The following is a 16,819-nucleotide window of genomic DNA, read 5'->3' on the forward strand; positions in this document are numbered from 1 at the left end:
CACACATACACACATGTTGGCACCTCTGCCCATACATAGGCAAACACACACAAGCACACGAACACATGAACACACAGGCAAATATCTGTTGAAACTGGCATGAGGAAGCCCAAACAAGTTCCTAATGGATGAATATCAAACAATTTAAGCAACAAACTGAATAACATGACACTGGATTGAACTATAATTGTGAAATAACCTATAAACTCATGCTGGTGTGAACAGTTGCATGGCATATTAATGAACATGGATGAAAATCAGTGTTCTTACATCTCACAGAAGAATTCACAAGAATCTGTAGATGCTCCTCCTGCGAGTTGAACTCCCTTACTGTGAGTTCAATTACAAGTTGTAATGTTCAACATGGTGGCCCAGTCAGGGAAGCACTTGCTACACACACTTGTACCCTTGAATTTCAGCCTCAGAACCTGTGAGGACAGCCTGGCAAAAAGTGTACCCTGGTAACCTCAGCACCGGACAGCCCACCGGGACTCACTGGTCAGCCCATCTAGCAAAATTAGCAAGCTATAATAAGAGACCTTGTCTCAAAAATATAAGGTGGTCTCAGATGTAAAGAGGACCCAGATTCACTTCCCATCACCCACATGGCAGCTAACAACCATCTGTAACTCCAGTTCCAGAGGATCCCATGCTCTCCTGTGACCTCCACAGGGAATGCAAACATGACTGCATAAGACACCCATGCAGGGACAATCCCCATACACATAAAAGAAAACTAAATAGAATGTCAAAAAATCACAGACATACACCTACATGTGTGTGTATACATATTTGTATATAAAATGCATACACATATTTATATGGTAGAGAGCAACTGAATGCACTTCAATGTCTTTCCTTGGTCACCCTATGCCTACACATATGTTGGCCATGAGTCTTAGTTAAGATTACTGTTGCTGTGAGAAGACACCATAAACAAAAGCAGAGTAGTGTCACCTGGAAGTAGACACTTGCTTAGCCACACTATACCCTTGTCTCCATTCCCAACCCTGTACAGAAGAGAAAAGCCCCTGTGGGAACATTTTACAGGCCTCTGCAGCTCTTGCAACATACAAGGACATAAAAACAAAGACCAGTAGACTCACCAGACAGACTACAAGTAGATCGTAGTACTTGGCACCTAATTGCCAAGACAATTACTGGATGTGAATCCTCTTTGGCTCAGCTAACCAGTAAGTCTTCAGCAAGCTTCATTCTGTCACCAGCTGATATAAGAGAAAGAGACAGTCAAGTGCCTTTTACAACAAACTACTTAATTCTGACTTATCAAGACACTTACAATCTTTACTTTTATATGAGCCAAATTACATAAACACAAACACTTATATAACAGAGGCATAGGGGACTGGGGTGTCTGAGCCCAAGCCTGAGTTAAATGGGAAAATAGTGTTGAACATTTTAAGAAGGGTCTTGTTTATAGACTTGAGAGAAGTAAGATAGCCCTTCAGCCAATATTCCAACATTTGTGAAGAGCTCCTAAGTGTATTGACCCCGAGAGAGAGGAAGGCCTTGCTCTCCTGAGCCTTCAGACCTCTAAAGAGAAGAGAAAGGCAGCCAGGGAAAAAGAAGCTAGGGAGGAGGAAGTTGGGCATAAAGCCTTTGCTATGGTGGAGGGCAGGGCAGGTGTGTTCTTATACACAAGGGATCCATGAGCACTGAAAGGTGGTAATCTGTGTTGTGTTGCTATGACAAAAGACCCAAGACTAGGGAATGAATATAGGAAAAACATTAATTTGCTTCATGGTCTGGAATCTTGAAAGTCGAGGATAGGGCAACCTCAGGTAGCCCTGGCCTGGTGCTGTCTGAACACTGGGTACACAGCAGAAGGGCCACAAGGGATTGTGGAAGACAGAGAGCAGAGGCTCCACCCTGCTTCTCAATCATCCACCATACACTTCTCAGCCCTGCCACACACCAGGGAACAAGACTCAATGTGGGTTTTTGGTGTGTAACCTAGACATGTTGAAACTATAGCTGACTCTCCCTTGGACATGTTGGATTTTTATTCAGTCTGGGGATTTAGGTGACAAATCTCCCAGGCAGAGGAAGGGAAAACATTTCAGACACTGAGAGCAGAGCATATGAAGGCCCTGGTTCTCACATGGATCTTACTTATAGAGAAATGGTGTCCTACCTCCTACAGAGACACTGAAAATGGAAAACATGCTAGGTAAATGATAAATTCAAGGTCCAGGTGCACACAATGCAGTCAGGTGACCAGCAAAGTTCAAAGAAATGAGGTAAAGACATGGTGCTTCCCACCCATGATCCCCAGTTATGTGTCTTGAATCCCTGTAAGTTTAATTTTTTTCAAACATTACTTTAATGATGATTCTTAAATGCTTTAACATCCCTTTTAGCCAACACGCACCAGAGGTAGTGGGGAGAAAAGGATATGAGGGGTGTGGACCTGTTCAAAATTGTTCTTTGGAGCAGCTGCTGTGTGTATTATCTGGAAATCGGCAGTTCAGTTCACATGTCGACAGCAGTAGCTCGATCTACTCACAAACACTTCACTGATATATCAGCAGTCCATTTCAATAGAGTCAGGATAGCAAACATGAATCAGTAGTGGTGTCAGACACAGCCAAGCCTCAGCTGGGCTTGAGTCAGCAACAGGGACCTGGGAAGAATCCTGAAAGAGGTTGTCTGTTGTGCATCTCTTAGGGAGAGCTAAGTTGTACCAGCAAGTGGAGCTCAACCTCTGTCACTTCTCTTTCAAGTTCTATTTATACTCCTTCCAAGCACCACCTGTCCTCCATGGCTCTGTGTCAGATGTGTGTCTGCCTCAGCCGACGTCACTCTGCCAATCTACTAGAGTCTGAGGGAAGAATCTACAACACACCACTGGAGATTTTTGAAACCTTTCTCACTATGGAGTCCTGACAAATGGAGCTCAACTACACAGTGTAAGTCAGACGAATACATGTGTGTCATTATCAAAAGATGCTTCTTCACATGTCCTTTCACATGCTTGCTGTAGCCGAAAATCCTTTCACCTGTGTCTGCTTCAGCTAAATATTCCTTCACGAGTCTGCCTTGGCCTTTCACCTCTGTTTCTTTCAGGAACACCCTCCGTCACATCTTTGCTCCAGCAAAACACCATCCAACACAACTGACTCTCCATCCAACCCTTAAGTTTCCTCATCACACCTCCTTATTCACAAAGATAGAAATTGTGCCTGGGCATGGAAACGCTCTCTGGGGCTGGCTTTGGCCTCTTGATTTGCCCACCATATGTAGCAGCAGTGAACAAAAGCTGGCTGTAAATGAAGTACACATTCTAGCTATCCTCTATAAAAGACACAAAGGCTTGGAATTTCATTTGAAGATCTGAAAGCCTAGATTGGGCAGGTTATGAGCTATTCTAAATTATATCCAAACCATAGGCCCCATGTTACATGCTGTTTAAGTCTTGCTCAAGGTTATTTCTGCTCCATCAGCCTGTACTCATGGTCCACTGCTCCTGGCTACATGCTCATGAGCATCAGGCCTCATGGTTGCCTCCTCCTCTCTCCCCATGATCCCTACCAGTGACCCCAAGTCCAGTAACCAAAGCCCAGAATACCTCTTTTCTCTCCAGTAATTGACTGTCAGACACATTTATTTGACCCGAGAATAAGATGAGCAAAGTTTACAAAGCAACACTTGGTATATGTGAGAATTTGCTTACCAGATTACCAAAGAATTGGAGGGTGAGGTGAGTCCAAATCATGGGGTCCAGTACTTAGCATTTGAATACACAGCAGCAAGGGTCCAACCCCAACAGCTGGCAAGTGGTAAAGTGTGGAGAGCCATGCCGTGAGCAATCGCCATTATAAGATGGCGCCGGCCTCCACTGTGCCTAACTAGTAAACAAGCCTTGTATGCAGGTGCGAGAGTGAATTCACGCCTAGTCACTGCCCATATCCGGGCATAGTAATGGGGTGATGGGCGAGCAACAAATCAGGAGCTGACACGCCACATCAGGTGCTGAAACGCCATGGCTGAGGGCTATATAAGCAACGCCATTTTCCAGGGTCTGGGTCTTCCCTCTTGAAGAAGCAATAAAGCTTTTTGCTGCAGAAGAATCCGGTTGTCCAAGTGTGTTCTTGCCGGTGAGAACCATGGCTCGGGACAGTAAAGGCAGAAGGGGTACCCTCTGGTGAGCAGTTCTCACACTTACATAGGAACTAGAGGCCTACCTGTGCTGAAGCCTCCTCCACAGCATGGACAGGAAACCAGGCCTCCTTGGCACTCAGCAGTGGATGCCTCTAGACCCTGGTGGAGTCTCCAAAGACTACACAGCTCCCTGGACTTCTTCTGGCAAAAAAGGTCTAAAGTTTCTGTCCTCTGGATCCCTTTTATCCTTCCTCAGAGTCTGCCCTCTATCCACTCTTCATTCCATGACCCTTCTGTCTCCTGCGCTGCAGCCCTGTCAAATGCTTCAGCTACCAAATGGAAGCAGCCTGGAAGGGCTGGGCCTGTTGCACAGCTAAGCCTGCTAACCACTCAGCCTCACACCCCTGCCTCAGCCTTTGCTGTCTGCTGCCTCCTCCACTGCAGTCTGTTTAGTCCATACTCCTGATGGCAGGACTAGAAAAAGACTGCTCAACAGAAGCCTTTTGTGAGGCCAAAATGGCAATACCAGGTGAGTCATCGTGAGTGTGTCTCCTGGCTGAGTGAATGGGCCTAAGCAGTCTGCCTCCATAGATGGGAGGGGCATGGAGCCTACCACAGCCTTGCCCCTTAGCATTCCTCACAAAAATCCCTTTGCTAGAGGTACTTCCACTCTGGCCCAGGTAAAGATGGAATTCTGTGGTAGCAAAACTCCTCTAGACACACTGGCACAGATGGACTGATGCTGAACCTTCAGGAGCTGGAGAAACCAGCTGAGATTGGACTCTAGTTTTTCCAGAGGAGCTGTAGGATATTCAAAATGGCCATCATGCTGGCTTTTTGACCAATAGTCAGACTAGCTAGAGCAGCAACACAGTCTGGCAGTGGCCAGTTAGGGGGCCAGGTCGCTCCAAACTGAAATATCCTTGTTTAGTTATGAGACAATGACCATGAGGCACTTGCAGTGTGAACTTAATGAACATACTAATGACGGTTATTAACAGGGTCTCTCTGTGTAATTCTGGCTGGCCTGGAACTCTCTGTGTAGACCAGGCTGACCTCTAACTCACAGAGATCGGCCTGCCTCTGCCTCCTAAGAGCTGGGGCCAAAGGTGTGAGTCACCATAGCTTTTGACAATGTTTACCGCCAGCCCCAAGGAAACCTGGAATCACCACACACACACACACACACACACACACACACACCTTTCTCAGGAGGGTTATGAGCTCAAGACTAATCCTGAATCAAAAAAGAAAAAGAAAAAAAAAAAAACAGGGCTTGAGAGATGGCTCAGTGGGTAGGAGCATTGACTGCTCTTCCGAAGGTCCTGAGTTCAAATCCCAGCAAGCACATGGTGGCTCACAACTGCCTGTAATGAGATCTGACACCCTCTTTTGGCACATCTGGAGACAGCTACAGTGTACTTGTGTAGAATAATAAATAAATCTTGAGGCCAAAGAGAGCAGGAACTGAGCGAGCAGAGTTGACCAGAGCTAGCAGAAGTCCTAAAAATTAAATTCCCAACAACCACTTGAAGGCTCATAACCATCTGTACACCTACAGTGTACTCATATACATAATGAATGAGTGAATAAAAGAATTAATAAATAAATAAATAATACATAAATACATCTTAAAAGAAAAGAAAGAAACCCCAAAAACACAAAACATAAACCTTAACCAGGGGTTGAAGAGGTCAAGTTTAAGCAGATGTGCCAATGTTTGCCTTTGATTTCAGCATTCACATGGGAGAGAGGCACAAAGACCTCTGTGGGGTCAAGGCTAACCAGATCTACATAGTTCCAGGACAGCCTGAGCTGTGTAGACAGACCCTATCTCAAAAAAACACCGAACAACAGCAAAAAGGTCAAGTTAAAGGTTGCCTACAACAGCAGGAGACGTTTGGGTTGATGAGACTGGTTCAAGGGAAGGCACAAAGCAAATGGAAGATAGGGGCAGGACAAAGACAAGGCAGGTGTTGCATGGCCAGTGGTCTGAGGTCTGGCTTGTCTAAACACTGACAGTGAGGTCCCCAGTGTGACAGGGTAACATGGGCCTCACTACTGGTGGTCTGATTGAGAGACCATTTGACCTTTTCCCTAGTCATACCTTCCTTTGGCCTTTACATGACATGTGACCTTAAGAAGATCTCTGCTAATGGGACCAGACTGAGCCAGTATGTTGACCAGGATCTTATTGTATTGCCAAAATACACACCTCCCCATGACACAAACACACAGGCCCAAGGAAGTTCCAAGACATATCCTGAGAATGGCCTGGAGGGACCCAGATATGGGTCTCTCCCTGCTCACTCAGCAGACCACGGCAGTTATAAAAGGGGACCAAGCTGAGTAGGAGCACCTGCCACCATTAACATGAAGCTCACTGGTGCTCTCTTGCTACTTGGGGCTGCCCTGCTCCTGACTTCAGAGGGAGGTGGGTATTGTGTATGGGTGTCAGGGATACGGGCTCTGTGTGGGGGTCGGGATGCAGACTCTCTAGGTTCTCGCACCCTCTATTCCCTGGGGTGTGCTGATGCCTGTCTTTCAAGGTGGGGGGAGGGGTGTCACCCTGTCTCTGTGTTCCAGATTGTGGCCTTTGCCCAGCTTTACAAAAAAAAGTTCAAAAATTTTTCGATGGGACCACTGAAGAGTATGTTGAGTGCCTGAAACAATACAATAATGACCCTCTCGTACTGGAAAATGCTGCAAATATCAAGAAATGTTCCTATAGGATGTTGACCGAGGAAGACAAGACACAGGCAACCAATTTCATCGTGAGTCTCTAAGTGTCTTGCTAAGGGCAGGGCTTGTACTTCTCCCACACTCGGAAGCTGCTCTGTGAATCCAGAACAGTGACACACTTTATTGAGGACGCCAGGAGGATGGGTCAGGAAGGGACTCTCAGGCTGCCTGAGTTGGGCCTGGCTGCTCAACTCAGCCAAGCCACACTAGATCCCTGCCCAAGTTTGGCCTCTATCAGCCTTCCTGACACAGCTTCCCAAGTCTAGCTGCACAAACTTGGGGCCTGGCACCATTCTCCAACCTGGGTCTTTTATCCTAACTTTTCAAACCTGCCACTCCAGCCCCAAAACACTTATCAGTTTTCCTGTCCTATGCACCTCCAAGGTCACTGTGTTGACTCCAGGCCTGGGACATTCAAGGGTAGAATTAAATTGAACCCACTCTTGTCCCTAGAACTGGTGGGATAAGTCATTGTGTCAGCTGCAGACATATGAGGGTCATCATCATGTGACAGGAGTCAGTTCCCTTGTGGGGCCCCAGCTGCCCACCAGCTCACATGGAGCCCTGTCAGCTCCTCCCCACTCTGTCCCACTTGTACCTATGGTGTCCCATGAGGTCGCTTCTCTCATCTGCTTGGATTGGAGGCTCTTTACAGAGATTGTTTCAACAGGTGGGAGACAAGGCTCCTTATCCCTGATCGAACTCAAAAGCTATTGCAAAGAGGATGAAGTTCCTCCCAAGAGGTGTCCCCATATGTGATCAGTGGGGCATGAAGTTTTCTTTACCTCTGAAGCCTTGCTTGGCTCTCTCTTTGCAGAATAAAGTAACAGCCAGCCGGTCATGTTGATGGGTACATCCTTGCTCTCAAGGAAGCCACTTCCCTACTCACCAGCATAGATGCAGCATGCCCTACCCCTTCTGCCCAGGTGTCTAAGAACAGGAATCCAACAATAAAAGTCTTGCAATTCACAGGGAAGCCTGGATTTTGGGATTCGAGGTTGGGGCTGATTGGGTTGAAGGATACTGCAGGGATAACCAGTGGGACTTTGAAGTGCCACCAATCAATTGTGGTGTAGCCAAAACATCCTGCAGAATTCATTAGAGAATGCTAAGAGACGATAGTCACTACACCTGAGTATCTGTCACCCTCATGGGACAGGGTCCACAGGATACATACATGACCTCCCAGACTGAACTCCCCAGGAACATGGAACTGAGTAGGACTAGAAATACCAAGAGTCTTTTGAGGACCACACAGGCTATAAATAGCAGAATCTGTCCCTGTTCCCCAGTGTTGGGGGCATGAACCGGTTGTGCATTGTGTGTGAGTCACAGTGTATCCCATTTAGAAAACAAAAAGAAAAAACCTACCTATCTCTAATGTGGGGAGCCATTCCGGACTTCCTGGCCAGCCGGATGGAAATCTACTTCAGGCAGTAAACAAGCCCATGTTTGGTGGATGGCCTGCCCTTAATCCCTGATTGGCTGAGCAAGCCTGCCTGGTGAGGTGATGTGACCTGTGGTGATTGGTGGGGGCATGGTTGTGGCTGGAGTGGAGAAAAACACTAACCAGAGAGGCTGGGGGATTTTAAGAAAGAAGCTGCCTGAGTAAAACTGCTTTAAGAAGAACCGGTGGTTGCGTCTTTCTTGCTGGTCGAGTTGTATGCGGCACTCTAAGGCTTCCTGCCCCTTACAGTGAACAGAAGTTCAGCCTGGAAATCAGTGTGTGACCTGGCCATAGCCAGAACTCAGTTTATCCTAATGTCAACTACCCAGTTCTGAATGCAGTTACTTCCCCATTGGTTGTTACACATAGTGGGGACCCAGGGTCCTACAGCTTTAGGATCTGTCATGTGGCTCCACTCCATGGACATGGCAGGAAGTTCTTTCCCATACCAGTCACCAAATAGTTGCCCTGTGGCCAGTCCTAAGGCCATGTGCCTCAGATCCACCAATGAGCCATGTCCTCGCATGGGTCCCAGGCTCAAACCACCATGCATACCCAGAAGAATATATATAGGTTCCTCATGATACAGAGGCTGATGGAAGGCCCAACAGGTGCAGGCTCTCTCATTATAGAGTATGCGCTGAAAAGAGTAAAGGGTGTTATTCTTTTTCATAACGCTATGATAAAGTAACCGTGACTGAGTATTTATAAAGAAAAACTAATCATTTTGAAGGCTTCAGGTCCACAGTCCTGCAGCTTCATTTTTTAGCCTCTGTTGAGGACCCTGTCACCAGCAGAGACACAGAAAATAGAATTAATCACATGGTCAAGTCAGTGTGTGGGTTTTCTCCAGCATTCACCTAGTCTATAGCATGTGTCCCTTCCCATGGCCACACTCCAGAGTCCTAATCACCTTTCCAGTTGTCTCATGCTTCTCCATCACATCATATCTTGAGACCCTATGATGGGAACTAATTTTCCAGTCCAGGAAATCTTAGAGGATACAAGGAACCAGATTCAAACCAAACAGCACATTAGGAGGCCATCTTGCACAGACTGAGCCTGATGCCTGTGACTCAGGCCTCCAACTCACCAGTGTCTAGCCAGAGCTTCTTCTGAAGGAGGCCTCCTGCCTTCTGGGAGCTAAGGGTGGTTGAAGTGTATGGCATTGCGGTATGCACAGACAGCCTGGTTTCCAGCTGAGGCTACATGTTGAATCCCGGGAACTGGTGGTAATAATTCACCTACACAGGATGGAAGGAGTTCTCTCATGTCTCCTGGAACCCTGGCTCCTGTCGAAGTTACCGTCCCCTCAGGCCCCACAAGAGAAGCATGATTAATAGTCACGTAGGCAATGTCCCAAGCTTCTGACCTTCAGGCTAGACTCCTCCCCAGTTACCTAGAAACAATAAAGATTACAGCACACAATAAGAGGAGCTGCTTGGCCCCACCTCACTTTCTTACTCCTCTTGCTCTTACTCCCCTTACTCTACTCTCTCCTTTCCTCTCTCCTCTCATGCTCTTCCTCTCTCTCCCTCTTACTCTCTAGCCTTTCTTCTCTCTTTCTCTTTCCCCCTTTTCTCCTCTTGGCCATGGTCTCTCTCTCTCTTTTACCTTTTCTCTTTCTCTCTGCCTTTCTATAATAAAGCTCTAAAATCATAGACTGTCTCTGTTCATCAAGGCCCACTGCACAGACTCTCCCCTGTGTGGGAACCACTCTCCCTCTACCGTCTCTCCTGTAACCCCAGGGCTCAGGGTGTCATCCCCGGACCCCCAGGTGGGAGCTGCCCCTTATCCACCCCCCATTGAGTGGGGTCAGTGGCTTAAATACCCACCTGGGGCTGAGTGGAAAGCATCTGGCACCCCTCCCACGTCTGCCTGCCCAGAGCATAGGAGGAACTCTGGCTGGACGTTGGCTATCCTCCCTCTCCCTTCTTCCCCTGCCCCCTTTTAGGCCTCCAAATCACCAGTGTCTAGCCAGAGCTTGCTTCTGAAGGAGGCCTCCTGCCTTCTGGGAGCTAAGGGTAGTCTAGGGACTATGAAGATGCTGTGACCTAACTCTTCTCAATACACATGTGGATGACAGGAAGTTATTCTACCATGCTTCTGTCTACAGATTTAAAAAAAAAAAAAAAGCAGAGCTTCTCCATCTGGTGCACAGCTCAGCACACAGCATGTGCAGGTCCTGGACTTAATCAAAGCACTACTAAAACTAAGACTCCTGAGCTTCCCGGGAGATTGGTGCCCAATGAATTGGGTAGGCCTGGTCTTAAGCAGAGAGTTTCATAGCCCACCATGAGCCTGCAGGTGTCATATGTGAGAGCTCAAAGTCTGAGCAGGACATGAGTGACAGTTTATGATCACTAGAGCACAGGTGCTCCCCTCCCACACAGTTCTTTGAGGACATGCTCCAGAGTGACAGAGTGAAATAAGCTACTGTCCCTTCCACTTCTTGGTTGCTTTCTCAGGCTTATAGAGTCAGAACCACCCACCTGGAGTCGGAAGGAATCAGGATTATATGACCTTCCTGAGCTTTCTCTGTCTGACATCCAAGCCAACACACGGAGCTCCCTGCAGGCTGTGTGGTGTGCTCCAGGCTCCCAGCTTTCTGAGCTGTCACCCATGCTGGGGTAAGTGTTAGTCTTTGATTCATCTCTACTCCTATCAGTAACCCCTCTCCTTTATCCCTCTGAGTAACCCCAGAACTCATAGGGTCACCAATTGTACTTCCGTGATATCCATACTTTTGCCATTGACTCCTATCTGTAGTGAATAAATCCTTGTTTACTTCCTCCCAGGGATAGTGTCACACAACAGCCAGTGAGTAAAAAGGTCCTTGCCACCCAGCTCGACAACAGGATCCACACAGGGGAAAGGGAGAACTGACTCCACAAGTTGTCCTTGAGCTTCTACACATGCAACCTCATACACATACATATACTCAAACAGTATTAAGAAAAAAAAAACCGGTTCGGTTTTTTTTTTTAATTTACTTATTTATATGAGTACACTTTAACTGTCTTCAGACACACCAGAAGAGGGCATCGGATCCCATTGCAGATGGTTGTGAGCCACCATGTGGTTGCTGGGATTTGAACTCAGGACCAGTGTTCTTAACGGCTGAGCCATCTCTCCAGCCCTAAAACAGCATTTTTTTAATGTAAGAAAAACTTAAAGTGAGTGAGGTGCAGTGTGGTACACACACACATTTAATTCCAGCACTTGAGAGACAGACACAAGCAGACCTCTGAAGGTTCAAGGCCAGCCTGGTCTACACTGTGAATTCCAGAAGAGCCAGAACTACTGTTGTATAACAACTTCCTCCAAGATTGAACAATTTCCAGTCTGCAGGAAATTCCTTAAGCAGGAAGGTAAACAACTCGAAACAGCTTTAGGAAGTCCCTAAAACAGTCAGTATGCCTAAGTAAGCAAGAAAAGCTGAGAGTTCAATGGCCTAGCTACCTGTATGCTGTAAGGTGTGTTCCAGGTTTCCCAGCTTTGTGGCGATGCTGGGAGCTGGGCTGCGCCTTGGAGGTGCAGCTGTCTTTGAGTCAGGTTAGCTCCTGCAAGTAACTAACTCCTACTCCTGTAAGTAACCCCAGTAAAGCTCATGGGATCACCAAGTTGGATTTCCATACTTTGGTCTGTCATATGTTCCCTATCTGAGGTGAATAGACGTTGTGTGCTGCTTCTCCCCAGGAAAGGTTTTGTCACGCACCAACTACATAGTGAGATTTCTGACTCATAAATAAATAAATAAATAAATAAATAAATAAATAAATAAATAAATGCGATCTCAAAGAGACAGTTTGCATATCCATGTTCATAGCTGAACTGTTTGGGGGGGGGGGGTTGTTTTGTTTTGTTTTTTCAAAACAGGGTTTCTCTGTGTAACCCTGGCTATCCTGGAACTCACTTTGTAGACCAGGCTCGATTCAAACTCAGAAATCTGCCTGCCTCTGCCTCCCAAGTGCTGGGATTAAAGGCGTGCACCACCACGCCCGGCGCAGAACTGTTTATAGGCACAAAAATATAGCGATAATTTAACCCTTGCAGAGAACAGGGGTTCTGTTACCAGCACTCACAAGGCAGATTACAGGCACGCTGGTCACATACACACATACAGTAAAACAAAGACAAAAATCTGAATATGAATGAATCTTTTTTCTGGAGAAAGAAGCAATGCCTGCCACTCACAGGACATCAGGCTAAGTGCAATGGATCAGCTGGAGACTTGGCTTGTTCAGCTCCTGTGAGTGAGATCACTGTGTATCAAATACCTGACAGAGACCACCTAGGGGTGAAAGGCTCATCTCACCCCAGCCTCCGTAAGTGTCAGTCCAACATAGCAAGGGATGGCATGATGGGATGGCAGTTGGAATGATGGTAGATCCGGGAGCAGAAAAAGGGGCATGTTGGTACTTTCTGGGTCTCTCCCTTTTCCCCATCAGGCTCCTAGGTTACAGGACGGTGTCACCTACTGTACGACGGGCCCTCTCTACCTCAGCTAATCCTCTTGGAAAATGTCCTTGCAGATGCATTCAGAGTTGTGTGTCCTCCTAAATGACTCTAAATCTAGTCAAGTTGACACATGAAGTCCAGCCATCAGGCATGGAGGAGGCAATGAGGAGTTGCCAAGAGTCTAAAACTTCCACTGTGCAAACGAACAAGTCTCTAGAGGTCTGGAATGTTGTCTCTGTGGTTCAAAGCACTGTCTGCTCTCTCAGAAGACCCAGGATTGATTCCCAGCACCACAGAGTATCTAACACAGTTCCTGGGGACCTGTCACCCTATTCTGATCTCCATGGGATTCATGCATGCATGTGACTTACAGACACACGTGCAGGCAAAAGATAGCTATATACATAAAATAAAAATAAATAAATATTTTTATACAATGTGTAGGGGCCACATACTTTAATCCCAGAAGAAGCAGGAAGATGTCCTTGAACATGGGTGAAAGCTCACAGAAGCTGGGGCCCTGGAGCACACTGCACAGCCCTTTTCTTTGGTGCAAATATCCTGCTTTTCACACTTCAGTTAGGAAGCAAAACTGCAGAAGCCAGAAAACATTCAGAGACTTTCTTGAAGTTATGGATCAGGTCTTTGATGGATTAGCTCTTAGTTCTCATTTTGGTGGGTGCTGGGGCCCATGTGCTGGGTCTGAAAGTCAAAATGATGTCTCTAACATGGCTTATGTTGTGCTGAGGTCTGAGACTTGTTACAATGGATTCTAGAAACCAAGCTCAGATCCTCTACAAGGGCACTACATGTTCTTTTGTTGCTGTTGTTTTTGTTTTTCAAGTTATGGCTTCTCTGTGTAGCCCTGGCTGTCCTGGAACTCACTCTGTAGACCAGGATACCCTCAAATTCAGGAGCTCTGTCTGCCTCTGCCTCTCAAATGTTATGATTAAAGGCATGTGCCACAACTGCCTGTGGGGCATTGGGCTCTGCACAGACAGGCTGGTCTCCAGTCAAGCTGAGGTCTGAACCCCGGTGGTGATAATTCACCTTCATGACAAGGTAGGCATTCCCTCATGCTCCTGGAACTCTGGCTCCTGCCTAAGTTACCACCCCCCACAGCGCCCACAAGAGAATCATGGTCAGTAGTCACATAGACAATGGCCCAAGCTTCAGACCTTCAGGCTAAACTCCTCCCCAGTTACCTAGCAACAGTAAAGACCATAAAAGGGGCTGTTAGGCCCCCACCTCACTCTCTTACTCTCTTACTGCTTACTCTCTTACTCTTACCCCTCACTCTCACCCTCTGTCTCCTCTCTGTCCTCTCTCCTCTCTCTTTTTCTCCTCTTCTCTTCTCTTCTCTTCTCTTCTCTTCTCTTCTCTTCTCTCTCTCTCTCTCTTCTCTCTCTCTCTCTCTCTCTCTCTCTCTCTCTCTCTCTNCTCTCTCTCTCTCTCTCTCTCTCTCTCTCTCTCTCTCTTTCTCTCCCTCTCCCCCACCCCCTCCCCCCTCTCTTTTTCTCTCCTTCTACCTTCTCTCTCACCCTGCATTTGTGTAATAAACCTCTTAAACCATAGAGAGTCTCTGCTCCATCAAGATCCACTGTGCACTCTGGTCAGTGTTGGGAACCTCTCTTCCCTTATCCCTCTCTCCTATAACCCCGGGGTTTTAGCAAGGTAGCTCCAGGGTCCCCAGGCAGGGCTGCCCATTGGCCACCCCCTGAAGAGTGGGATAGAGGAATGCCCACCCAGGGATGAGTGGAAAGGATAGGTAGCAGCCCTCCCACTTCTGACTGACCAAAGAATAGGCAAACTCTGGCGGGGAGTGGGCCTTTTTTCCCCTCCCCCTCTCCCCCACCCCCCGCCCCGCTCCCATTTTTTGTTCCAACAACTGCCCAGTGAGTAGTGGGTCTCTGAAAAAGGGAACCCCTTAGATTGTTGTGGGTGACAGCATTGAGTTTTGCCTCTGTCATGGGACCTCATGTACTCTCTCCACTGTGCAGGATCTTATAGACTGTCCTCTGACTTCAGTCTGCCCCTAGGTTTTGTAACATCCATGGGATGTGTGATCCTGGTCCAGAAACCATCTGCTTCAAAATCACTTTCAGAATCAAGCTATGCCTGAATTCTCCAGGACTTACATGCAAGAACTTGCTCAGATTTTGGTGAAGAAATGCAAACAATGCGTAAATGTTAACTCTGATCTGTGTGCAGACACCAATCCTTGCTCCAGGCCAACTGCCTCTGAGCCGCTGCTGGCATAGTCACAGTTCTCTAACTCCCACACAAACATGGAGTTAAAGGCTCAAGAACTCTCAACCCTCCTTCCTCAGTATGTCCTGCCACTCTAGAGTCAGTCAAGGACTCCAGCTTTCCTCATTCCCCTCTCCCACTCGCCCACCACTAGACTATGCCTGTGGTGGTTAGAATATGCTTGGCCCAGGGAGTGGCACCCTTAAGAGGTGTGGCCTTGTTGGAGGAAGTGGGTCACTGTGAGGTTGGTCTTAAGACCCTCCTTCTAGTTACCTGCAAGTCAGTCCTGTTCCAGCTGCCCTCAGATCAAGATGTAGAACTCTCAGCTCTTTCCCCAGAACATGTCTGCCTGCACTGTGCCATACTTCCCACTATAATAATGGACTGAACCTCTGAACCTGTAAGCCAGCCCCAATTAAATACTTTCCTTTATAGAAGTTGCCTCTGTCTTGGTGTCTGTTCACAGCAGTAAAACCAACACTAAGGCAGAAGTAGGTACTGAGAGTAGTGTATTGTTGTGATAGACCTGACCATGATTTTTGTTTGGGGGAATGTGGATTTTGAGACTTTGGATTTGGAAAGCCATGGAATGCTTTGAGTGGGACTTAATGGGCCATCCTAGTAGGAATATGAAAGACATTAGAGCTGAGGGGGATTTGAACTCTTGGAGATCTTTCTTATGATGTTTTGGTGAAGAATGTTGCTGCTTTTGCCCTTGTCTAAAGAGGCTGCCTGAGGCTAAGGTAAATAGATTTATATTAATTGCATTGACAAAGGAAGTCTCAAAAAAGCCCAGCATAGATTTTGTTCTCTGGTTTACTCTCATGAAGAGTACTTTGATCAAGCATAGCAAGCTTAGAAAGAAAAAAAATATAAAAGAATGGTTCAAAGAGTAAAGAGGCACCAGGAAGTGTTAAATCCTGTGTTTAAGGATAGGAAATAGAATTAAGGGGGCGGTGATATCAGGGCAAGGTCCCCACCAGCAGCGCTATTGCTGACAGAGGATTCAGCCGACATTACTCATACAAGACAGGTGCAGATGGTATACCTGGCCAGGGCCATACAGGAGGAACAAGTTCAAAGTCATCACTGACCAGCTGCCAACTCTCTTCAGTACTTCCAGTGCTCAGAGAGTATTTCCTCTCCAAAGAAAATCTAATTTACATCTGCCCTGTCTGTTCCCATAACTCTTGACGCACAAGTCGACACTGAAATCTGAAGAAAATGCACACATTCTACAGTTTATGCAAAAATAGATAAAACTACAAAGTTCTTACCACCTAAACTTAGGTGAGAGGCGATTCAGCTAGGCTCCTCCCAGGAACCCACCTCCAGGTGCACAGCCTATAAAAGCTCTGCACTTGCTGGCACTCTCTCTCTCTCACACACACACATACACACACACACACACAGACTTTAAACTGTTTAATAATGTTTAGAAAAAATGAAAATGAACAAAGCAACAGTTAACAGCTAGCGACTGCTAACAGTTCCCACCAGTCGCTCCCTTTCTGTCTTTCTCTGCCCTCATGGCTTTGTTCCCATCTGTCTATGTGTTCACTCCTCTGCCTCTATCCCTTCTCCAGGCTCTCATTCCCCTCCCTTCCCCTGAATAAAACCCATTATACCAGATCTGTTACATAGCGTGATTTCTCAGGGGGCCCTTGGCATGAGCCCACCAGGCACTCCACCCACCCCACTCCCTGCCAATTATATTTCATAACACTAACTACACGGTATACGAATGTGTTTCCATGAGCAAGTCTGCTGTGAATGAGAAATAACCACCATGGTCCA

At 47.0% G+C, this 16,819-nt stretch overlaps 1 protein-coding gene across 1 annotated transcript; it reads left to right on the forward strand.

Moving 5' to 3' along the window:
* The first annotated feature begins 6,495 nt into the window (after positions 1–6,495).
* On the forward strand, positions 6,496–7,711 carry LOC110299418 (major allergen I polypeptide chain 1-like). Its single transcript, XM_021169105.1, has 3 exons — positions 6,496–6,556; positions 6,709–6,896; positions 7,682–7,711. The coding sequence occupies exons 1-3, from the start codon at positions 6,496–6,498 to the stop codon at positions 7,709–7,711; spliced, it is 279 nt and encodes a 92-aa protein (XP_021024764.1).
* The last annotated feature ends 9,108 nt before the right edge of the window (positions 7,712–16,819 follow it).

Source organism: Mus caroli, chromosome 7 (genome assembly GCF_900094665.2).
Source record: "Mus caroli chromosome 7, CAROLI_EIJ_v1.1, whole genome shotgun sequence".
Classification (NCBI taxonomy): Eukaryota; Metazoa; Chordata; class Mammalia; order Rodentia; family Muridae; genus Mus; species Mus caroli.

Excerpts from the sequence above, each read along its gene's own strand:
- LOC110299418 (XM_021169105.1), top strand. The coding sequence starts at position 6,496 with ATGAAGCTCACTGGTGCTCTCTTGCTACTTGGGGCTGCCCTGCTCCTG. Across the intron at positions 6,557-6,708 it reads GCTCCTGACTTCAGAGGGAG|ATTGTGGCCTTTGCCCAGCT; the intron begins GTGGGTATTGTG and ends TCTGTGTTCCAG. Across the intron at positions 6,897-7,681 it reads CACAGGCAACCAATTTCATC|AATAAAGTAACAGCCAGCCG; the intron begins GTGAGTCTCTAA and ends CTCTCTTTGCAG.